General features: G+C 46.2%; 1 protein-coding gene across 4 annotated transcripts in view; it reads left to right on the top strand.

The window, feature by feature from the left end:
- The window catches only part of CEP295 (centrosomal protein 295), a 721329-nt gene that overhangs the window by 443370 nt on the left and 252028 nt on the right, over window positions 1-25931 (top strand). For all 4 annotated transcript variants that reach the window (XM_069639287.1, XM_069639289.1, XM_069639288.1 and 1 more), the window contains one exon: window positions 14087-14247. In XM_069639287.1, coding sequence (XP_069495388.1) covers window positions 14087-14247 — 161 coding nt within the window. The remainder of the gene's footprint in view (window positions 1-14086; window positions 14248-25931) is intronic.

Here is a 25931-nt window from a genome sequence, read left to right as displayed (position 1 = left end):
GTGCGTTTGTTTTGAGGGCGGGCATCTTCCCCCGACACCCCCTGCCTATCCCACTTGCCCACATTGCCACTGACAATGAATCGGGAAAAGGAGCTGCTCCCGAGCGCTTAAGTGCCACTCACTCATATTACGAGGGGCACCTCTTTCATCCGAGCACTCAAGAGAACCACTGCCCGCGGAGTAAACCTGGCATGGTGAGTAATTACGGCTTGCCCGGCAGGTATAATTAGTGCATTTCAGGCATACCCCTCCCACCCCCCCCCCGCCGCCCAACGCTGGAGGGCCTTCCATGCCACGGAAGAGCCCTGTGAACTATGGGATCAAGTGGGTGTTGGGCTTTTGGCTCTGGGGCCTGAGCTACGGACGTAATCAAGCGAAGAGCAGGGGGGGTGGGGTATGAACATCTCGTCTGTGCCAATATGGTTTCGGTCTATTATGGCTTATACGAACGATGTCCCCGATAATGGAAGAATGCATCACGAATGAGCAGTGAGTCACGGTGTTGCTGAGGAAGGTTTGTCCTTTATTTATAAACCCATTGTGACTATTCATTTGACTGCTATTGATCATCGGGCAGCAAAATGACATTTGGCTATGCCTCCAAATGCCGCGGACCTATTGCAAGTCGGTTTGGGAATTCGTTAATAACTAACAGGAGTGCGGAGGACTCGTATTGGGGAAATACTTTTATGATCTACCGTTCACTTCGGGAAGGTGGGGAATTGTGCCTGCAGTTTCCCAGGACTAACAAGCGTAGTGGATTTGTATATGCCTGTTTGAATGTTGCCATTGCCACTGCCGCATATGTGTGTCTTTCTAAACCTGGGTCTCCTCTTGCTTTCCTGATGCATATGATGGCCAGGAATTATGGTCATTATCACCTATTGAGCAGAACTCAGATTATTAATTGTTATTTATTGCTTTGCGGTTGGGTTGGCTACATGGAGCTTTTCTTAAGAGTTATGTAATTGGGCCATGAAAACTAGATGATGCCACTGAAAAATGGTTATTGGTTCTTTCAATGTATGATATGTGTGTTAAATGGTGGTGATAGTAATGTACTCTTACTTCCTTTACGGGCTGGTAATGGATTTTATGGGGGAGGCACGATAGGGGGGTTGACCAGGGTTTTTGGCTATATGATAAATATTGATTACATGTGGATGGTAGGCATGTGGGCATTTGGGTTTTGGCAGTGTACGCTCTAGTCTGTTTGTCCTAACTGCAATGTAACTATAATCGACCAGCCTTTCCTAATATTTTGCTGTGCCGTTGGATTTGGGGAGGAAAGTGTTATATCTTCAGGTGGCCGGGCCCCTTTTTTGGGTCTTAACTTATAGATTAGTGTTAGGTTTTAGTAATTATAGTGGGCTAGGGATATTGCTATCATAAGTTTGGGAATTATATTTAAATATGCTTATCCAGGGTCTGGTAGATGGGGGCGTGAGTGGTTGATACTGAAATGTTGAGGTTTAATATTAACATGTTTTCTTTCTAGGTGATGTCCATTTCGTGTTAAATTCTTGTTGATTTCATTTGGAAAAATGGAATCTTGGGGAGATCTGTGGGTGTTGGTGACATGTTTAACAATTATTATATTTCTTATGGATGCACCTTTACATCAGAGTTGAATCTTTTTTCCATGTGAGTCCTCCTTTTGCCATGATTACATCATTCTAAGTGTTTAAAGCTGGGATCATGTTGTGGTGCGGTTTATGCCACATCATTCAAAGGGGGAGAAAAATATTCTATGACTTTTTGAGTGATACTTGGGTGTTTCTGTGATGTTTTGGATGTTTATGTTCATGCACATGGGGATGCGTAATATGGAAAGTATCAAGACTACACGGTATTGCAACCCAATTGTAAAGAATAAGGTTTGCTGTTTGAGGGGTAGGAGAAGATTGTTTCTTGAGAGGGGCACAGCTCAATACAATTCGCTTTTTTCCATGAATGAGGTATTTGTTGATATGTTCAGAAAAGGGGCGTTGTTGGATGTTTGCCTGGTTGTTTTGGAGTGCCTTGCTAGGCATTAGGTGTGGGGATGGGTAATACGCAATGCAGGTTGGTGGGGGTGTGATTTATGTAGTGGAATGACAGTCTAATTGATGAGTGGATTACCTGCATAATAGGTGATCGTGAATATCCTGCATAATTTAATGTTATGAATATGAGTGTCATAGTAGAATGGGAAGACTTTTGGTAGTGCTTGACAAACTGAAGAATTTTGGGGGTTTGTGCTTGGTGATATTGTTCATAGGCTTATAGGAGGGGTGTCCGGGACACTGGACTTTTTAGAATGTTATATCAAGTATATAGTTTTTGTCTGTTGTTGCTGACTTGCTTCTATTTCAGAGGGGGGGTTGTTTTGTTCACATCTTGTGGTATCCTATGTAGATTATGTGATATAGTAGAGGAGATACTGTAGTTGTTGTGCTCGTAATTGATAGACCAGAGAAAATGGCTAATGAATTACATGTGCTTACGTGGAATGTAAATGGATTAAACAATACAAAGAAAAGGCTCAAAATTATGAACCACATGAGAGAATTGAAGTGCAATGTTTGTTTTGTTCAAGAGACTCATTTACTTAAAGAGGAAATTGGTAGCCTTAGAAAAGGTTGGGTTGGAAGGATATATGGCTCAAGTTTTTCATCTCGATCAAGAGGAGTGGCAATTCTAATCAGGAGGAATTGTCCTTTGAGGATTGTACGGGAAATGTCAGATAATGAGGGCAGGATGGTGGCTTTGCTGGTTACTATTCAAGGTTGTTTGGTGACGTTATGTAATATTTATGCTCCGTCAGTAGATGATGGTTCATTCTTTAGGCAAGTGGCGCACACGCTTCAAGACTTGGGTTCAGATAACATCATTCTTGGTAGTGACTTTAACACTGTTTTGAATAAGGATTTGGATAGGAGTGTGCCAGGAAATTTTAGACATAGTGATCGTCACTATGTTTCTCTTAAAAACTTGTTAGAGGAAGATGCTATACGAGATTGTTGGAGGTTGCAACATCCGCATGCTAGAGAGTATAGTTTTTACTCAGGTGCACATTCAGTTTATTCCAGATTAGACATGTTGTTGACAGCTGGTCTGATGACCAAGAATTTTATGTCAAGCGAGATTGGCCCGATCTTATTGTCGGATCATGCTCACGTGAGGATGAACATTGACTTGGGAAATACTGTTCGGAGAACGTACACGTGGAGAATGGATAATGCGTTTTTAAAGATGGAAAAAGAGGTGGATAAGTTGAAGGCAGAAATTGACTTTTTTGTTTCAGTAAATCATACTGGTGATGTGCAGCCAGAAGTTGTCTGGGAAGCTTTAAAATGCACTATGAGGGGTTATCTGATTAATTTGACGTGCGGATTGAGAAAGAAAACTGCAAGTAGACAAAAGGAACTTGAAATTAGGGTTGATGCTTTATCAACGACCGTTATGGCTGACCCATCTGACAGATACTATTTCTGAATGGAGGGTACTGAAAAAAACTTAATGGCATAATTGAGGAGAAGACAGAGAATATATTGTAACCTGAAATGTGATTATTTTGAAAAGGGTAAGAAGTGTGATAAATGGTTGGCGTATAGATTGAGAATGAGGGAGGCTGAAAGATCAATTGCATCTATTCAAGATAAGGATGGCCAAATCACTTTTATGCCGAAAGAAATTAACAATATTTTTCGGGATTATTACATGCATTTATATAAGAGTGAAATTGTTGCGCCTGTCGGGACTATTGACTTTCTGGAGAGTGTGAATCTTGCTAGTGTTTCGGATTGTGACTCAGTTATTGGAGGAGGATCTGACAATAGATGAGATTAAGATGGCTATCGGCAAACTAAATGTGGGGAAATCGCCGGGGCCTGATGGCTTCCCGGTAGAATTCTACAAGATATTGCCTGATTCAGCCCTGAATCTTCTTAAAGATATCTATGTGTCTTCTTTGGCTGAGGGTGTACTGCCGGCATCGACTAGACACGCTATGATAACTGTCTTTCCGAAGAAGGGCAAGGATGAGACGCTTCCTGGATGTTATCGACCGATTAGTCTGATTAACACAGACAACAAGATCTTGGCTAAGATCATGGCTGGTAGATTGGAAGGTCTACTACCGAGGTTAATCAATGAAAATCAGTCAGGTTTTGTAAAAGGGAGGAGTACCTCCAGCAATATCAGGCGTTTATTTCACACACTTAATAAGGCATCGAATGAGACTGAAGAGATGGCTGCGTTTTCATTGGACGCGGAGAAGGCTTTCGATAGGGTGGAGTGGAGCTACTGGTTCTTGGTGCTTGAGAAGTTGGGTTTTGGAGTGAATTTTATATCGTGGATTAGGCTCTTGTATACGGAACCGACAGCAGATGTTAACACTAATGGGATTCGATCTGATCCATTTAGACTAGAGAGGGGGACGAGACAAGGCTGCCCGCTTTCACCTTTATTTGTTCTGGCGATTGAACCTTTGGCGGATGCCATTCGTGCTCAACTCGATATAGTTGGCGTTTCATGTTGGGGTTTGTGTCAAAAGATACGCTGTTTGCAGATGACATACTTTTGGTACTTTCATTGCCGACATTGATGGGGGTCTTAACCTCATTTCAGGAGATTTCTGGTTATAGAGTGAATTGGGACAAATCTGAAGTGTTGCCGCTGGTTCCTGGGTGTAACAGAAAATATGTCACTGATCTAGGGTTTCGGTGGTGTCCGGATAGGATGTTGTATCTGGGAATTTGGATCACTCCGAAGATTTGTGATTTGATAAGAGTGAACATGAATGTGGTTACTGAAGCTGTCGCTTTGGGGAAAGGTGAACGCATTAAAAAGGATGACAGCCCCTAATATTAACTATATCTTAAGTATGATCCCTTTGAATGTTAATGTATTTTATTGGAAAGAATTGGATAGGCTTATACAAGGTTTCTTGTGGGACAATAAACCGGCAAGATTGGGTTTGTGAAAGCTAGAACTGCCTTGAGAGAAAGGCGGTTTAGGTGTACATAACTTCAGGGCCTACCATCTGGCCTTCAGTTGTGCTTTTTTGGTGGATTACATGGAATTGAGTCCTAGTGTATGGGCTGTGGCGGAGGCAAGTGCAACTGGTCCATTATCTACTAGGGCATTGTTAACCTCTATTTCGAAGGGAGTATAGAGAGATCTGAGAGACTCCTGGAAGAATTTGAATGTCTTATTGGGGGTGGACGCATACAGGGATCCGAGTGCGTCTATTTGGATGAATCCGTCTATTAAATTGAATGGCAAATCCTTTTTCTGGCCTGAATGGTTTTTGGGAGGTATCAAATGGATTGGAGATCTCTTCAATGATGGTGTGTGGAAATCTGCGAGGGAATTGCAAAGTGAGTTCAGTATTGCCGGATTCAGATTATCGGATTACAGGAAATTGAAGTTAGCAGTTGGTATAATTTGATTTTCAGAATGGTCTAAACCTGGAATTTCTTACGAGGAAATCATTGGTGAATGAGGTCAATGAGCAATGATAGCCTAAGAATTGAATGGGGTCGGAGAATTGGAGCGGACATTACTGAGGAAAGTTGGATACGGATGTGTGAGAATGTCAAATTGTGTTTGTTGGGACTGACTGAACGGGCAAGACAAATTAAGATCTTGAATAGGGTGTACTGGACCCCGGAAAAATTGTGGAGGAGAGGCTTGAAGGATGGACCGGAATGTTGGGCATGTGTTCAGGAGGAAGGTGCTATGGAACATATGTTGTGGGATTGTGTGAAGGTCCGTGGGTTTTGGAATGATATCGGTGGTATCTGTGAGAATATCTTGGATGTGACAATTGATTTTAATTTTGAGACGTTAATTCTGGGGAATGATTCCATTTTGGAAGATCTCACTCAGTGCAAGAAAAAATGGTTCTTCAGAGGAGCTGCAATGGGTAAAAAGATTATCCTCAGAAATTGGAAGTCGATTGCTACATTAGACAAAGAGCTGCAGCTGACTGAAATGGGGAATTTGGCAGCTATGGAGGAATGACTGTATAGAAAGCAAGGCAAAATAGGTTTGTTTCTTAAGATTTGGGGAACATTTTTGGAACTGTGTTGATCTGATCTTGTAGGTAACGAGATGTGAACATGGGGTTGGGTGGGTTTGGGTCCTGAATTTTTGTTATTTACTATTGCTGTGACTTTGTATATAATGTTAATGTATTATGCGTTGGTGTATTCTTATTTGTATTGTAAATAAATTATCAAAAAAAAAGTGCTTTGGGTGACAGTATATTTAAGCAAACGGTAATATCCTGGCACAGACAGGTCTCTGCACCAGGATATTACTGTTTGTGCTATCCTGGCACAGCTAGCTCCCCATTGGCTGCAGTCAACAAGAAGCGCCCGACTGGGGGCTCCACCGCACTGAAACGGATGGCGCCAAATGGGCGGCACCAAAAAAGCCGGCTGGACTGTGATGACAACTCTGCTCTACCAATTTGTTCTTCCCCGTCTTTGCCTTTTCTGTTGTAGACTTTAATCTTTCCTACTCTATTCCCAGCCTTACGCATTTCCTTTTCGGCTATTGTTGCACATTATTATACCATTTTAATTTTGCTCTGTGCTTAGTCGTAAGCATTATATAAATAAGTACTAATACATACCAATACCAGTGTTATGGGATTACGATCAAAGGTTAAAGTTTGAAAATGGGTTGCAAATTTTAAATAAACCTTTACATCAATATTAAAACAATTAATTACATTTTAGAAAGAATAGTGCAAGTTATAAAGCGGGTGAATTTATACATGTTATATTTAGAATTACAAACATAATTTGTTAGTTTTTTTATTATTTTGATGTGAAATGGTCTAGCTAATTCCTTTACTTGGTTGAAGACATTTGTTTTAGTTGCCAACAGTTGAGTATCTATACATGAATGTGGAATTCTAGGTAATCGGCGTAACTTTGCCCAGGATGTCTTGGGAGCTCTGAAATACGTGTCAACTGGTTGGGTGGACGTTTGGCGAGCTGATGCCAACATGCGGTCAAATGAAGGAATCCATCCGGTGAATTCCAAACACCAGATGGATTGCTCGAACTGCCAGTCCCTCCCGTTCATCTCTATTGATCCCCCGGCCTACGCTGCCGAGTCTGCATTCTCCGTGCCGACGTGCTGCACTTTGCATGGCACCTGATCGGCGGTCGTGTAAGGTGTACCCCTTACCCCTCTGCTCTATTTGTGTTGCCTTTCTTTCGAGTAGCCGTAATTCTGTAGCGTCTCCTCTCCAGCCTTGCAGTGATGGGCACAGCAACAGGGCCGGCGGCTTTAGGAGCACCAGCGCCCTGGCTGAATTGGGGCTCCCCCTACGCGCATCTGGTAAACGGGGGGCGAGGCCAGGATGTGCCTTTTGAGAAAAAAAAAAAATTTAACGTTTTTTAAACCTCGCTCGGGCGAGGAGGTAATGATGAGTAGGATGCATCAGCACCCTACTGTTATATATGCTCGGCCGCCGCGGGCGCTTTTAATAACAATGGGGCACCTGCCACGCCTTCTGCCACTACGCCAGCACGGGGGAGCCTTTGAAAGACTCTCCCCGAGCTGGCGTGGTGGGGGGCTAATGGTGCCCTTTTGTCATTAAAAGCACCCGCGGCGGGGAGGCGCATTTAATAACAAGGTTCTGACAACAGCACCGTATTGTTAAATAAAGCCTGCCTGCCCTGCCTTCTCCCACTACGCCAGTTAGTGGGAGCCCTTGAAAGACTCCCCCCCTACCCCTCCAACCCCTCCGAGTTGGCGTGCCGGGGGCCAGGCCCGGCCTTAGGGCACGGCAAGCGGGCTGTTGCTATTAAATGCACCTGCTGTCCGGGCGCATTCAATAACAATAGGGTGCTCAGCACCTTATTGTCACCAAATGCGCCTCTCCCCCGTGGGTGCCTTCAACAACAAAAGGCGCCATTAGCCCCCCACCACGCCTACTCGGGGGAGTCTTTCAAGGGCTCCCCCGAGCTGACGTAGCGGCAGAAGTCGTGGCAGGCACCTCACTGTTACCAAATGCACCCGTGGAGCGCATGCAGCAACAACAGAGCACAGATGCACCCTATTCATATCATTACTTCCTCGCAGGAGCAATTAGGTTTAAAACTTTTTTTTTTTTAAATTGACTTCCTGGCCCCGCCCCCTGTTGCACAGGAGCGCGAAGGGGGCTCCAATTCGCCCAAGGCGCTGCTGACCCTAAGGCCGGACCTGGTGGGGGCTAATGGCACCCTGGGGGGGGCCCAGGTGGTCACCCGGCTTGCCCCCTCCCAAGGCCGGCTCTGCAGAGCAAGCAGTTTGTTATGCCGCAGTCTGATGTGACTTTCCTGGTTGTCAGCCAGCAATCCCCAGCTTCTGTGATGAGTACGTCTTAACCTCCTCTGATCCCTGCTGAGCTCTGTGGCATTATCGGCTACTCGTTCCCACGGGCACTTCCATTTAGTGGGTTCCCCAAGTGATGTCTCCCTAGTTCCTGAGCAAGTACATAGCCTCTTTGTTGAACTCCGACATACTTCCTTCACTTCCAGCAAATCCTCAGGGGACACAGGTGGTCGACAAGGGCAGCCACAGCCCTACTCTGTGGTCCCTGAGGGCTATCTTGAACAATAGAATCGGCACAGATAATAGACCTCTCTCTCCTTCACTGTCTGTGGCATGGCCTTCCTCTTACATCAGTGCCATTTACCTCCGCATGCGCAGGTCAACTGAGGCAACCTAGAAGTTTCGAAGTGCGAACCCGGGGATCGAACCTGTGATGCTCCGTGTTGTCTTGCGTCCAAGGTGTGCGCATTGCCCCTAAACTATCCTCCCGAGACTATCTGTCATCTCTTACAAACCGCATTAAAGCATCACTTTCGGGTATAGTGTCTGTACTACTTAGTTCTGCTTTCCCTCCATAGACCTCAGTCAGTGAGAAATCCTACATTTTGCTATTTTTGGAGGTAAGTGAAGCTTTTGTGCTGGGAAAGCTCCATCTTTCGATGGCAAAGTGGTGGTCTGTGACCAGATGTTGGGGCTGGGTCGGTCTTGATCCGTTTCACATTCGTGCCAGTGAGTCTGTTGCTGAGCAGATACAGTGGCCATAGCCTGTCCCTGATTGGACATTCTGTCCCAAGTTTGAATGGTGTGGATCCGGAACCAGTTAGTGGGATAGCCAGACAACCTCCTGGGCTACTTCGCTGCACTAGTCACCGTCCCGAGCCCAGTCTTACAACTCTGCAGATTGTAAGGTTATGGAACAAAAATCATTTTCACAAAGTTGCTGCTCTCCACAAAGAACGTTCTTCTTGCAGGACCAGTTTCTTTGTTTTCACCACATGTCACCTTTTCAAGTGGCTGTCCCTATTCGCCCCTGCATTGCGTCCTGGGGTTCTTCAGAGGTAGTCGACAGAATGGTGGTCCGGAAGTGGGTGTGTTCAGAGTTTCCAGCTGTCCAGAACTTGTTCAACACTGGAACCCCGAACTAGCCAGACCCAAAAATCTGATTTCTGTAGGGACCTCTGCACCCAAGACCCCTGGACGTCCTTCAACTGAACCAAGGTACGAATACAGGTGGCGCAGCAATTTCAGGAACTTCTACGGTGGTTCCTGAGTAAATCGGAATACAGGGAGTGAGTAAAAATCCCTGTTCTCGCCTCCTTCGACCCTAACCCCCCCCATCCCCGCCCATCATACAGTTCTAGGAATGTAATATACTAGCCCCATCTGTCCCTTGCCTAGCCTCGGTGTTCTGGCCTGGAATCATCCCCTAGGTCTCACCTAAATTGGTTGGATTGGACGGGGCTCTGTTAAAGAGCGGTCTCTTAAATTCACATTCATTTGCAATACTTACAACTACTTGTTGGCTCAAGCCAACACTTGTGAAACTTCCTAAAAGTGATTCCTAGCCTCCCGAAGGACTTTGGTTCGGCCCTGTGACTTTAATGGCATTAGGAACCTCCTTTTCTAGATGGGGGAAGGGCTTTTTGAGGTTAGCATCTTATTTATGAGGTTTATTTTATTGTTTGAGAACTGGTAGGTTGCACATAAGTTATCAAAGTATTGATTACTTACTGGAGTCTTATCTTTTATTCATTTGCTGTGCTACACTTAGAGAAGATGGAAGTATAGCTCAAATTGTATTTAAAAGTGAAGTTTGTGCGCATAGCTGAGCACACCAAGGTGATTGTATATGTATTAGTAGTGAATGTTTTAGTGTTACTCTGCTGTAGTTTTTTATTGCCAAGAGTTTGCTCAAAGGCCTAATCTAACAGTATTTGTACACTTTCTGCCTATCTTGGATTACAAAGAGTGCTTGGTGTGTGCTTAACTGAACCCTTCACCACTTGCTCCTTCCTCAGTCTAAGCCTTGCTATTCAGATAGTTTGGCTAGACATTAGTGTTTGTCCCTGTTCACCGCAATAGGGTGGCATCTCAGAATCTTCCCACATGGCTGAGTCTGAAAATCCATCTCAACACTCAAGTATGCCAACATTTTGTTTATTATTTTGACCTGGTATTTGATTTCTAGGACTTGTAGTAGGCCTGGATTTGTAATGGGAAAAGCAGAAATACAAGCCCCCAAATGCAGAGAAACAAAACTGAACTACTACCTTCTGCATGGAATGTGCCATGTTGCAGTGTATGATACACAAACAGCGGGGCAGGAAGGTTTGCGCATATCCACTGTGGTTGCCGGAGGAAGTCTTTCTGTGTCTATTGGTAATGAGATGCGTGTGCAAAGAGTGGATTTGGCATTGAATTCCGGCCAATGTCCTCCAGGCCAGCATCATTGAAGCTTCCAGGGACATTCTCCTGCTGGAAAGGAGCTACATCACTGCCTGTGATCACTACTGCTCCTCCATTCCCCATCAAGCCAAAGGCTGACACGGCAGAGGCAAAAACCATAACGTTTTGCTTTATTGGAATAACTGAAGATACTTGCTTACTTTCTATATAAACTCGCTCACTCCTAAAGTCACCTACTAAATTAGGTCATATTACTATTGCTCACCTTCATATGCAGGCCAGATGGCTCAAAACAAACTATATAGTCAGTTTTCAAAGTTCAACTCAACAGACCGCACAGAGGATACAAAAGTGAGTAAGTAACCAATTTCTGCGTTTTTCCTGATTATTTAAATTATCTAGAAAATGATTTAGCTTGTACCCATGCAGTTTAATTTTGAATTATTTTAAATGTGGCTCAAATTTGGTTTGACTCCTACAAATAATTGCATTGAATCCAATGGCTCCTAATACAAACCGTTAGCCTGGAACCCTGCCCTTTAGGAATTCATAGGGGTTATCATTAGCATTGAACAGAAACAACCGTTGCCAAGCACCAAAAGTGGTGCTTATCCACACTTGGAGAGATATCTGGAGTTCCCCAAAGAACGCTTACATTTCTTTCTGTGCCCTGCCTAGATGCTTCTTAAATGTATTGACTTGCCAAGTGTCAGTAAAGGCAATTCTTTGCCTACGTGCTCTCACTACATGTTCGGTTGAATTTAATTTTTTTGCAATATTCTCCCCATTTGCGAGTCCCCCAGCACTTTTTGCTGGACTCTTGGATTTTTCTTTTAATCGGTTCTCCCGAGTGAGTGGGAATCTTTTTCCCCACTCACTCAGTCGCTCTATCTCTGGGAACCCTTTTCAACCCTTTTGGTTTTATCTTTATGGAGTCCTGCTTGCCTCCATTTTTAAGGTATCTGCAATTTAATATAGCAGCACATAGCACTTTCTGTGCAGTGTTGTTGGGAGCTCTTGTTTTAGCTGCCCTTTTTATTTTCCTTGCGATAACTACTGTTTCCAAGAACAGGGGGATGATGTTTATCCTACCGATCTTGATTTTGTGGAATCGGCACACCCCACCTGTGGAGTGATGAGGGGCACAATGAAGCCCTTTTCCCACTTCTTCAGTAACTTTCTAGTTACCGTGACAAGTTAATTTGATTGGCAGTTGATGTTTTCTACCAATTTTTAGTGAAAGTTACACGCAAGCTGCTGTTGCAGCTGCGGTAAGTTACACATGGGGCAATATTGTGCAAAAATGGTGCCCATCTTTTTTCATCAACTCTTGATAACTTGTAATTTCTTGAGTCTTCTTCTGTGCTGGGTGGGTGCAATCCAAGACCCGAGAGGGAATTATAGTTGTTTTGTTCTTGGTGGGCTTCCTTGTGAAAGCCCTCCAAAGCTCTTGAGTGCCTGAAAGGACAGGAATTGGGTGAGGTGACCTACTTCCCAGGTCTTTGTCCTGCAGTGTGGCTGCCTGGATCCAGGTCGAACTGGGAGGATGGCTGTCCTTTAATGGTCGTTGTTGTTCAGCCGTTTTTACTGCATAAAGACGAGGGTCCTGGAGCTGCAAGAGGGTCGACCCATGGACCAAAGAATCGAAGGAAGGTCGACGCCTGCAGCAAGCGACCGGCAAGGACTGCTTAGTGACTGCTCCAGCTTCCTCTTCTGATCGAGAGGGAAGATCCAGACCAGACAACTTCTTCCCCTGAACTGGTGGGACTAACCAGTCTCGCGACAACCTGCATTTTGAGCCGTCGCTCGAGGAGCTGCGACTGTCCTGGGCTGTAATTTCCCAATACCCCGGGACCTGGACCAATCTACTATGCATGGTCTCCTGAAGCCGGGTTTCAGCTGGAACTTCGTGTGCCTCCTTCCGGACCTCCACTAACCCTTTCACGCGTCGTCTCCCCTACTAAGTCGGGAACTGAGACGTCTGCCATGTAACAGCCATTGCTGAACCAGAGCTTTTTTCGAGTCTCAACAAGCCAGTATTGTAAAGATAGTCTGCTGGGCGTCCCATCACAAGAAGCTGACCGTCTGCTCACACCAAAGGTTCCTTCTGCACCCTGCATGCCAAGAATCCAAACAGGAGTTGCTGTCGCCTCACCTGGGGACCTGCCGGTGCCACAGTCTTCTTTCTTCAAGAAAATGTACTGTCCCGCACCTAGGTACTCACCTGGGTGCTTGCTTCGTACGATCAGATTCCTCCTGAGCTTTCTGAGACACATTGGGGTGGACAACCCAACTGTTATCCCTGGTCTACTTGACCTCCCCGAACCACCTTTTCACTAAACATTTTACTTCCTGCAACACGGAAGAAACCTGCTATTTTTGATAGTGTCTGCCTTCCTTTGTGAGGCGTCCAGGGGCCCTAGTTCCCCAGTGCCTCCTCGAAGTCCAACCCTATCTGGGGATAAGAGTCTCAAAGTATAGGCTGCTTGAAAAGTAATTACCAGTATCTGTATTGGGTTACTTAATATTGGTTACAAGAATTGATTGGCTACTCTGACTACTTATATTAATCTAAAGTCTACTATTGCTTTGAGTAATGCTTACATGTCTTACTGTATGCATGTGAATACATTTACTTGCCTGTGATTCTAATATTGTGTTAGTAGCCTTAGTATTTAGAATAAATAAAAATATTTGATAAATATACTTTGTATAATTGTATTCTTGGCTATAGGTTTGCCCCAAGGTCTTTGTACTTACCTACAGCCCTCCTAGACTAAGCCTAGCTGCTCAGCCATAGCTACCAGGCCTTTTAGGTAGTTCAGGGCAAACCTAAGAATTGGAGCTCTGTACATCGAAGAGTGAGTCTTCTCAAGTCCTACCATACGTGGAATTTAGTAAAACTCCCGAACACTACACAATAGATAACCTGTGTAAATCAGAATTTAGCATGGACATTCTTTTATTCCAAATGAAGGTACACAGAATTTCAGTAGCCCTGCTCGCCTCCCGATTACCCTCTGTTCCATGGGGTGAGCTACGAGACGTCTGAAAGATTGCTTTGCTACATCGGGTGGGCTTGAACACGAGCTTCGGAAGAGCCCGCTGGACACTACCTTTTTCTTAAGGGTTACTGTTTTCACTGTTTAAGAGTGACACAATTGGCTATTTCTACAATAAAATTCCACGTGAACATCATAAGGCTAAATCTTTCACTTGTGCAGTTAAATAGCGTTTTGTTGAAAAACCAACCAGCGAATACTTTATTTTGTAATAAACCGATATAGATTTTGAATTCGGCTCTGTAGAATATTTTCTTTAAAAATAGATGGTCCTGCTTTAACTGTAAATATTTTTCTAGCTCCTGCTATTGGCATGGACCTCTCCCACCTAAGCAATGAGAGTTTAAATCGTCATTCCTTTCATCTGTTGGAACCAAACTCGGACTTGGATTCCTCCACTCGCTCAATTCATCAGTCGGAGAGAACCCCCCAGTTTCAAGACCAGGAAGAAGTTAACAAGGTATTTTGATGACATATGTATGTATATTGTTTCCATCGCTTTTGTTTGACTATTTGTTGTCATATTTTTGGACCAAATTGCACTACCCCTCTTGATTGGGAGTGAGTGAATGGATGGATATCTAAAGCCAACCCTGCTGGTGGATTTTGGGAGGCCAACCTATTATAGCTGTTAGGAAAGATGAGGGACGTCACTTCACCAAAATGCCTGGGGTAGCGGAAGTGACATCACACGACCCTTGACCTCTGCTGACATCACAGGAAGTGATGTAATTTGACCCCTCGGCCAAGTGTTATCACAGGAAGTGATGGCACACAGCCTTCAAATGTGTCCAACACGGCGTTTCTGGGCGCTCTCATTTTAGCCAGATATAAGAATGAGGTGCAAAGGGAGGCGCGATTTGTCCGCAATCACACATTTGGGGAATGTCCTTTTCCAGATTCGACGTGGGGCCTAAATGTAAACAATATATAATGCAGTACTTGTAACAGGGTAACTGATCTCTGTGGGCAATGCTTCACCCAGGGCTCACAATTTGGTCAAATGCAGCTCTTTTTCCACTGCCTTAAGTTTTACACCAAATTACAATTCTTAGTGCACTCTAGTAGTCCACGAGCTAAACGAGTCCCCTCTGTTTGATGAAGTGGACTTCATTTACAATACAACATCATGTGAGAAAAAAATATGTCGAAACTTTCATAGAAAATTGCTGGGCAAACTCTGTCCATACGGGCAGGAGTTCAGGACCAGGGAATAGCGAGCGCTGCAAATGAACGATTCCATCCAGTAAACAACACCGATTAAAAATGCAACCATGTTCTCCGTGGTATGGTGACATGCCGGCAATGCACTCAATTTCTATGTAAATATTAATGGGCCCCACTGAATTAACAAATACACTGATTTCATTAGAAACTGACACACTCTACCAGGAAGGCATTTCTTCCGCATTTCAATAGAGGCAATAAACCAAGTAAGCAAAATAATGGCTTCGCAGAGACCCTGCTGATCCACTCAACATCGTGAGAGTGGGGGGAGGGGGCGGGGAGAGTTTCCTCTTTACTGTCTTGGTGGTCCCATTGCTAGGGCGAGATGCTGGTGTAGTGGACAAGATTAATAAATAGGGTAGGCACAGGCCACTCGGAGCCTCTTCTAGTGATGCCTTTGCACACATCACCCAGCACAGGAATCGGCAGCACAGCATGTAGCAGCAGTACAGTCTTCAGCACTGCGAGGCCCCTTGCCCGACACTCGGCACAGCACCCAGAGCAGCACGTAGTACACCACCCTGTTCACAGCGCATTGCACAACGTGAAAGTAGTGCTTACAGCACCCCAAGCTGCAGCACGCACAATTCTTACAATAACGTGTGCAGCACTCGTGACACCAGTCATGACGCTTCTGAAGATGCTGTCAAGCAGCTAGCGGTGCCTTACACAGCACCAATACATAAATAATAAGAGGATCCAGGATTCCACACAACATATCGGCCACTTAGCACTCATCACAACAAATCACGTGCCACATCATTGAACACAATTCTGCACAAAGAAAATCCGAGAAGATGATTCGCATATTCAACAACTCCTCACAAAAGTGAGCACAGCACCCAGCAAAGCTCTCAGAACTTGGAAGCAGCACTTGCGTAGCCTGCAATGCTTTAGAGACTGGAATGAAACCTTAAAACAAAACGAGCAGATGGCATTCAGCATTCCAGCCAGCACAACGCTGAGCTCTACCATTCAACGCATTATTCAGCAAAACACTGTGCACCGCCTTCTGCACATCCCTCAACAGAGCACTCAGCCAGGAGCTTCCGTTTTAAAAGAACAAGAAGAAAACATTGTTCTTTTTTTTTACATTTGGGGTCGCAAGCAAGACTCCAGGGGTTGCACCCTCGACTGCAACCCCTGACGACCCCCAAATGACATCCCTGGGAAAGATTCCTCTTTAGGCAACTTTCCCCTCCATATTTCTATGGACTCCCCAAACGTTTTACCTTTGATTTTGAACCTGTCATGACTGTTTACAGGAAAGTGAATCTTTCAGCTTTACTCCCCTGACCTATTGCTTATTTTGTCGTGGGAAAACTGATCATTCTTTCAGACTCTTAGTACTGGGAAACCCTTTTGTCTTTTTACCTTTTTGGTAACATTTTAACAGCGCACACAGCATCTTAAAGTGCAGTCCAGTGGTGATAGTTTTGTATCATCCTGGTATTTTATACATGGGATTGTTGGTTACTTTTATATGTGCCTAAACACCGTTTTTGCATTGGTTTCAGTGTGCATATTTGTGTTTACCGCGTATGCATACTAAACGTGCCTGTTGCCCTAAAGTGGGCGTGCCACAAAATATTTGCTTGTTCTCTGGCCATATTGTTTGGCCTTCTTACTGCCTTCTCCGATCAGGAAATCCAATATAAGGTCATGATATGATAGGTTATTTATAACACGCTTAGTACCCAGAGGTTTCTAAGCGCGGACCCAGGGATTGAACCTGTGTTGCTCCTGTTTCGTCTTGCTTCCAAGACGAGCACGTTGCTGCTGAGCTATCCTCCCAAGAGAAATGTAGCAAAGAAAGCATGTATTTGCCTGGGAAAGTTGCTGCCTTCGCAGGCTAGTGCTACCTTTGTGTGTGCTTGGCCGAGGAAGAGGTGGGACTGTCTGGTACCACTCCACATCCATGGGGCCTGAAAGTCTAGGTGTGGGGCATGAATGAAACCCATAGTTGTTCCTGATTGGACCACTGCTGGCTGTTTGAATTGTGCATATCTTTACCATTGGTGGACATGCTTCCAGCCAGGATTTCAGATAAGAGGACTCCTCCTGCAGCCATTTCTACAGATCAGCGTTGGAGCCAAGTATCCTATCTAGACGAGCATCCGACTGAAGCTCCGAGGGCGAATTCCGAAGAGGCCAGCATATCCTTCCTGCATTTGGCCCGGTGAAGCCCTGCTGGACTATCTGAGCTGTGAAGTCTCTGTGCGGTACCTCAACCCTTGGGCTGGTGGGACCAGCCAGTCTCGATACGTTCTTGGGGGATCCAGTCGTCTTGAGCCTTCGGAAATGTCCCAGGACCACCTGATGGACAGACCAGCTCTCCAGTGGGTTACTTCGCTAGAACTGTTGCCGTTCCCAGGTTTCCACTTTAAGTTCGGCAGTCGCCAGCTTGAGGTGCAAGTCGCCTTCCTGACGATTCTCGTCCTCCCAGCTTCAAGGGATCCTGCTCTAGAAGGTCTTGCTCTGCGACTGGAAGGACGCCTACTGTCGTCTGTGTGCGGTAGCTGTCACTGGAACTCTCCTTCCCCCGTCTGAGGAAGTATCCGGACGAGGTCTGCAACTGTGCCTTCTGCATTTCTTCTTCGCAAAGGGTTGCAGTATGCTACTGGAACCAATGCTGGGAAACGTTCCTCCCCCCTCCCCCCCCATACCCCAGTCGCCACATCTAGTCACCTGGGAACATCAGAGTCAGGTGGGTAAGTTATTGCAGAGCCTTTGTCACCCCCTGTTGTCCTTAGATTAAACTTTAGAATAAACTTGGGTTATTGTATCACTTTTTGACTGTTGCATCTAAAAGCTGCTGTACTTGAAAGATAGGAACATTTTACTTACCAGTAACTTTGTTGTATATCTCTCTAACATTTCCCCAACACAAGAACTCTTCCTACATCAGACCCTTTTCCTGAGGAGAATCTTTGACTTTTGGGAACAAAGCCCCACTTATCATAGGGATTGTCCTATGGGTATGCTTCTTGTGACTTGGTTCCATTCTACTTCATCACTACTTATTGGTGAATACGTCATTGAATGCATTCCTAAGAACCTAAAGTTGACTATGTATGCATGTTTGATAATTGAGTGTTGTCTAAAATTATCACATGCCTGTTTAATTTTCTAGTGTGTGTTTTGGGTCTAGAAGTTTTTTGTACTTACCTGTCTAAATTGTGTTTCACTGTGTGGGCTCATTGTGGACCCCTTACCCTACTAACACTTACCTGAGAATAGCCTTGGCCACTCTATGCGCATACCTTGATTGGGTTTGACTAACCTGAGTTCCCCAGTTAACTAGGGTGACATGCTGAAATGTGTCCAACAGGCAAGATTCAAGAAATTCATCTTAACTGTTGGGTCCATAGAGGCAGAGCAGGATGAAGTGCAGAACTCTTGGGGGAGGGGTGGTTATGTGGGGCGAGGGGGAGGTTTTAGAGGCTGATAACCTCCTACCCTAAACATCCCTGGTAACAGAATTCACATTGGGGAGAGGGTGCTAGTAGACACACCCATGTGGACAGCTGGAGCTGTGAGGGAATACAAGAAGGGACAATTAGGAAATGTAACTAACTGGGTTTCATAAAGTTTACAGTTAGATATAGGGTCTTACCTACAAGGGAAGTTATGATGCAGGAAACCTAAAATGTAGGCTCCAAGAAATAGGATGTAGGATCAAGTACTGGAGAATGAAGAAAAATGACAAATCTACAGACTGAACTAAATACCTGAAAGTGTGTAATGCTGGTGCAGGGCTCTGGCGTGGGGTAAACTCAGTTGCAAGAACAATGTGAGGTAGGTTGCTCTTTGTCTTAAATACTGTTGTCTCTGTAGTCAGGAAGGCCAAAGCTTTCGTCATGGAGGAAAGGACCTTCACGTGACTTGACAGCCATCATGGACGCGACGTGAGGAACGTCCTACACGTTGGTTTGTCCTTGCTTGTTGTGCACCATTCGGGCGCAGGATTGAGGGTCTGTTAGCCTCCAAGGCTGCTGGAAAGCCAGAAGGAATGGCTTAAACAGGTGAGTGGGGTATCTGAGGAGCAGGGAACCTGGTCGCATCCTAAAGCTTTCCAGGGTATACTCTATGAAGTTTGGATACCAGTCTTGGAGCAGACACCTGATCAAAAGGAATCCAAGACCTCTCCTTGACACCATAACCCTTCCAGTGAATCAGATATTGCAATTTCTTCCTGAAGAACCGGGAGTCCACTGCCAAGTGTACCTCATATTCATCCTGTGGCCCTACAGGTGGTAACCCCTCCTGCAAAGACCTGGGACACAGCCTTGATTCTGTTGCTGGTGAAGGGAGACATGGAACACAGGATGGAACTTGTAGTGAGAAGGCAAAGATAATTGCATAGCCACAGGGTTAATAAAGCGAGAAATGACAGGACGACCTATGAAACTGAGGCTTGAATTTCATGGCACATGAAGGTGATGTGATATGAGCCGTGGACAACCAGACTGTCAGTGACCTGGTTTTGGGGACTGGGTCTTCTCTTTTTGTCGGCAGAATGACAGACTTGTTCCTGAGCTGTCTGTAAGTGTTTCTTGAAAGTACTAGTTCCATTCTGTAATTGGCTCAAGAAATCCATAGCTGCTTGTGCCAGGCAGGATGGGGTAGAAACCAGAATGGGACAGGGGTGTATACAGCGACTTAAATGAAATGGAGTGTCTTGGATAGAAGTGTGGAAAGAGTTGTTATATGCAAATTCCGCCAGAGGTAGGAGTTGTAGCCAACCCTTGTCTTGATCCGTGATGTAACAATGATACTGTCGTGTGGTTTTGTTTGCCCTTTCACTTTGGCCATCACTTTGTGGGTGATAATCGGTGAAGTTAGTTAAACCCGCAGATCCCTACGTATTTATTTTCAGAATACTGATATAAATTGTGAACTGTGAAGGCATCATGAATGAGACAGACAATGCACTGAAAGTTTGGGCTACAAACATTTATTTAAAATAAAGAAGGTTGTAAAAAGGCCTATCTTGCCCTAAACTAAGGTGGGAGTTCCCTACCTAAATAAAACAAAGGATATGCTGTGTTGGGAAGTCCAAAGAAAATATCTGTCTGTGTCCAAAGCCTTTACTTGACTTCACATATATTTGTATACAATGTGTAGGGATGTCGGCCTCAAAACAATAAGTGTTCAAATGGAAGTTCTGAGCTTCGTCCAGCTCTTGGTCAAAAGGGTTCCCTTCCCCAAGTCTTTCAACAGTTTCAACAAATCACATTTCCTTGGGATCCTTCCCAGCTCTTTCTGTCTTGGTTATCTTTCACCAATGTCATAGAGATCAACTCCATACTTTCAGATCACGCAAGCTTTCCTTTTATAATCAATCACCAGCTTCAGTGTGGTGCTTGAATTGGCTTTCCCTTAAAGGGATGTACTCTGTCTAGGCGCAGTTGTTGGACCACACAGTCCACCCATTACAGGTCATGCAACGGACACACCTTTCGTTCTCTTTCATAGGCATGTTGCCACTGTCTCTCTACAATGGGGTCCTTCCACATCTTTATGCTTCACTATTGCTTGTTTTGCCACCATTTGCTTGTTGCACTTTCACATGCTTTCATAGCTCTTGCCAATGCTTGTTCTCTGAAGTTCTCCATCATGTGGTCTGGCATTGATTCGCATGTTCATCCGCTACAGGCGAAGAGCTTCATCCACCGTCTTATCAAAGATTCGAAGAGGCCCGGTCTTGGGCCTACTTCGCGCCTTTCAACCATGAGCGAAGAAAAGAAGGAAAGTCGAAGCCTCTTCAAACTCTGCAGAGTTTGTGGATAAAGGAACATCTTTGTGGGAGATCGGCATCATAAATGCTTATATTGCCTGCATCCGGACCACGATGAGGAGGGATGCAAGGTGCGCTGTGGTTTCTCGAAGAAAACCAAAAAAGACCACTACAGTAGACTGTCAGCGTGGCTTTAGTCCAGCAAGGCCACTGGCTCGGCCGCGAGGCAGTCAAGCCTCATCTAGGACTGGCTGGTCCGAGGAGCGAACTCCCTCCTGAAGGAAGTCGAGATCCTTTGAGGACTCCCTGCTCGCACGGGTCCAAGAGCAGGCCAAGCTCTGCACTGCTGGATTCAGTGCTGGTGCAGGTCCCGATCCGGGGGAAAAAACAATTGCCAATTGCCTCTACAGTGAGCCTACCATCGAAAGGATCCCCTTCAAAGAAAAAAAGTCCCCAAACCCAGCAAAACTCTTGAGTGTCTGCAGATAAGCTGAAGAACGACCAGTCCAGAGAGGACTCGGCGAAGCTGGCAAAGACCTTGCTGCATGCCAGGTCAACGGAGTTGACGACACCGTTGACAAAAGCGGCAACAAGCTATCGTCAACTAAGTCAACAACTACTTCTGCGATAGGGCTGAAGGGAGAGTGGGTCCGCGAAGGAGGTCGGGCCACTCCACAGGTGTCCTTCTCCCCGAGGTGAGATACGGCTGCAGAAGCAGCGACAAAGGCAGTGCCACTCTGGGGTCAGGGAAGGGCTTGGCGACCATACAGACCCAGCAGCCTCCTTAGGAGAGTCACAGTCCCTGCGGTGGAGCTTCCCGGTATGTGGACCAGTGGGCTGTCCCAGACAAACCGGAACAGATCTACTCAAGTACCAATGAGGATAGTGATCTGCAGGATGATTGCTACATGTATCACGAGGGGTCTCCTGCTTGCAAGACGAGGCGCGTCTGCCCAGACCCTACTCCCCTGGCTCTATTCACCCCTAGACCTAGGGGTGTGTTGCTGGATATTCTATTGACCCTGCAAACGCTGGTCACTGAAATAAAGCAGAGAATGCCACCAGGATCTACACTTTCACGGGCCATGCAGGAGCCTCAGAGGCTAAGCTTGCCCCTGCGAAAGGGAGAGGTCAAAGGGGGAGCTGGTCCTCTCCATCATCAGACTCCACCACCACTACCTCGTTGTGAAAAGACCCCACCCAGAGCCCTGGATTCACACACGGGCACAGACAAAGCTGCCACAGGCACCAACGAGGACAACTACTTCATTGCAGCAGACGGGTAGACGCTGCACGTGGATGAGCCCCATAGGGCTTCTTCATCGCCCCCCTCCCGCCCAACGAAGTTGGATCCTTTCCTTCCGTCATATCAAGGGCCTCTGAACTGTTTCGGTTAACCCCTGAGGAGACCAAGAAAGTAGAGAAAAAAGGTCTCATGTCTGTTCGCTTTCTGGACGACATCTGGGAGGAAAGCCTGGCGCTAATGAAAAACCGGAGTATGGCCCGACCAAGCGGACAGGCTTGGGAAGTACAGGGTCCCAGATTCAGCCCCCAGGTGCTTATGGTCTCAGCCATCGCCCGATTTGGTGGACTCGAAGGAAGTGCTCGGCAAACCAGTCGTCGGCAGTCATGGTACCTCCGGCCCAGGAGGGGAAGTAGCTGGATGCAATGGGAAAGGGAATCATTTATGCGGCATCCTCTACTATGAAGGCAGCAAACGACCTAGCCATCTTGTTCCGATATGACCGCAAACTATGGTTCAAGTTTGTTCCTATTATGGACTTCCTGCCCGAAGACTAGAAGGGCGAGGCACAGGAACTCTTTCAGGAAGGGGGAGTGGCCTTGGATCACGCCATCACGGTTGCAGTGGACATTGTGGACACTGGTTTCTGCCAAACGGGGTATGGGGTGTCTCTGCGTCATTAAGGTTGGTTGAAGGCAACTAACTTGCGCCCAGGGGTTCAGATGAATGTACTGGATATGCCGTTTGGGTAGAACCTTTTCGGAAAGGCAGTTGAGGAGTCTTTGCAAGCGGGAGTCAAGAATACCATTATGGACTCGCTCAGCAGGGGACTGCGTACTTGCCACTAGTGGAAACCTCTCCAGGACATGGTGGATTTTTTGTTCGGCAATTGACGCCAGCCCCAGATCAACCTCTTAGCAACGGCAGTGAACATCCAGTGTCAAAGGTTCACCAGCAGGTTCAGTCAACCGAGGAGTATGGGGGACGCATTCTCATTCCCGTGGTAGGCACGGTTCCTGTACGCCTTCCCGCCATTCCCTCTCCTCTTACGTGTGATCAACACACTCAGTGCCACTGCAGGATAATACTCGTCGCCCTGGCCTGGCCGATTCAAATCTGATATCCAGACTTAAACCTGTCAGTGGCCCCGTCTATCCACCTGCCGCTGTCTCTGGAACTTCTCACCAGAGAAGTGGGGCATTCTGCCTCCCGACCCAGAGTCCTTGAACCTGAGGGCATGGTTCCTGCAGCCCAAGAGTTTGGAGTTTATGCTTTACCTGCAGAATGTAAGGAAATCCTGGCCAGGGCCAGATCCTTGTCAACGAAGGGCTACGGACATAAATGGAAGTGCTTCTCCGTGTGGTTAGTCAGTAGGTTACCTCTCTGCGTGTCACGGCTCTGCAACTTCTTCCATACTTGCTTCCCTTGGCCAAAGCGGGATTGGCTCACGCCTCTATCAAGGTGCATCTCGCCGCCATATCCAGGTGCACCTGGTCCCCGGCAGACCATCTCTGACTCGTGAAGGAGTTCCTCAAGGGACACTTCAGGACTTTCCGACCGGTGAAGGCCCCTACCTCAGCTTGGGAGCTCAATGTTGTGCAGACTAAACTCATGGGTGCACCCTTCGAGCCTATTCATCAGGCCACACTCCAGTTTCTCTTATGGAAGACAGCTTTCCTCGTGGCGATCGTCTCGGCCAGGCGGGTCGGGTAGATTCACACCCTGTCTTGCAAGGAGCCCTACTTGTCTCTTCATGCTTCAAAGGTGGCACTGCGTCCACCCCTAACCTTTATGCCAAAGGTGACGTTGGAATTGCACCTAAGTGAACCTTTGGTGTTGTCTTCTTGTTGTCGCCAGTTTATAGGGCCTTGCATTAGCTGGACGTTGCTCGTGCCTTGAAGTTCTATGTGGCACATAGAAAGAATTTTCGGAAGACTTCTCAGTTGTTCGTCAACTTTGGTCCTGTAAATCAAGGAAAGGCCTTGTCAAAGGCTTCCATTCCAGGTGGCTCTCTGGCTGCATCATGCACTGTCATCGACTATCTAGCAGGCCGCTGCCAGGCCGGCATAGAGCCCACTCCACCTGAGCCATTGCAGCAACAACAGTGTTTCTCTCTGGTGTGCCCCTGCTCGACATCTGCAGGGCTGCGATACAGAGGTCCATGCACACCTTCACAAGGTTCTACTGCGTCAACATGGATTCCAGGGAGGAGTCCTGAGTCGGGCAAGCAGTACTACGCAGCCTGTTTGTTTGAGGTGATTCTGTTTCAGAGGTGAGTGTTTATTGCTTCTGTTGAGCCCTGCCACCTCCTGTGGTTGTGTATGTTTACTGCTGTGTAATCGTTATTCATGAGCATGTGAATCCATGGCAGACCCATGCTGGAGAACAGTTACAGTTAAGTAACTTGTTCCTTCTCCTGCATGGGTCTGGCATGGATTCACATGCGAACTCTCCCGCCTTCCCCTCTGTGGCTCTTCTTGGATCATACTGCCACATTACATGCTCACCAAATCTGAAGATGGCCACCAGGGGTGGAGCTTGGGGAGAGGACTGTCATTGGATGGGGGCAGTATGTCCCAGAGAACAGTGATTGGTTTCGAGGCGAAATACAGTTTTAAAGTGAGATCGTTTTTTCTTGTTCCGAGGATTCCCATCCTGGCGACTGGGAATATTCATGAGCATGTAAATCCATGCCAGACCCATGCTGGAGAACAATAGTTACAGGTAAGTAACTTTAACTCTTGCCAAGTCTTTTACTCTTTTCTTTTTTTAATGGGTGACCTCTATGGTATCTCCATAGTGTATGGTTGAAGTTAGTTTCGTACAACTTTTGGTCTTAGGCTGGGTTGGCCCTATGGGCTCCCCTGTTAATTTCTCTTTCATGTACTTGGGTGAACTATAGTTCCCAAATAGTAAAGGGGATTTTCATCCCCCTTTACAGTTTATATAGTGAGCCAGCACACCCCACCTTATGTGGAGTGCCGGGGGATCTAAGTTATCACCTTTCTTACTTTACCTGGTAACATTTTGTTTCAATCGCGAGTTTCCTTGAATGGCTGGTGGCAGTATAACTACTTTTTTTGACTTTTTAGTCTTCATTACTCGCAGGCTGTTTATGCAGCCTCGGTAATGCACAGCAGTGCCACCATTTTGCTAAAATGGTGGGCTCCTTCTTTTTTCGCCAGTTCTTGTGTGCTTGCCTTATCGGAGGTCTTCCCCTGCCATTCTAGGTGGGAACAACATCGGTGGCTGTTTTCTTTGACAGGAATCCTGTGGATACCCCGCCCAGGATCCGGAGTGTATGGAAAGGCAGGAAGCGAGGGAGGAGTCCAAAACTCTGCAGCCCTTTGTCTTTCATCATGCCTGAAAGGAACAAACTCCTGATTGGACAGGCAGACTGCCCTTTGCTGAAAATGCAGGGAGAGAATGCAGAAATTGTGCTGTAGTTCCTGATAAAAACTTTCAACATAGAAGCAGCTGACAAGTCGACCATTGGAGCTGAAACCGAAAACCATGATGAAGAAACGACGGCCGTAGTGATTTCCAGCGACCAGAGAGCCTTCTGTGTAACCGGAACCTTCTATTACCCTTCCTTCCAATCCACCTGGGTATCCCGAAAAGGACAGCCCAGAGCCTGGCGAGATGCACTAGATTCAAAAATACCTGCATTTTGAGCCATCCTATGTCGTGCTGTGACCTTGCGGGGCTGCAATGCCCAATACCCTGGGACCTAGAGTGCTAGGGAGATTTATCATTTTTATGCTTCATCCCCTCACCTAGTGAGACCCCCAGCACTTTTGCTGAACTTCTGGACCTTTTTCTTTAAATCCTGAATGAGTGGAGCCTTTTTCCCCTCATTCATTCTTGTGGGCTCTGTCTTTTGGAAATCTATTCTTTGTGTTCTACCTGTAGTATGGAGTCTGTCCGCTCCATA

The sequence above is a fragment of the Ambystoma mexicanum genome, chromosome 7q (genome assembly GCF_040938575.1).
Source record: "Ambystoma mexicanum isolate Mex_15411 chromosome 7q, UKY_AmexF1_1, whole genome shotgun sequence".
Classification (NCBI taxonomy): domain Eukaryota; kingdom Metazoa; phylum Chordata; class Amphibia; order Caudata; family Ambystomatidae; genus Ambystoma; species Ambystoma mexicanum.
The sequence above is the reverse complement of the archived record's forward strand: the minus strand, read 5'-3'. Positions and strand labels throughout refer to the sequence as shown.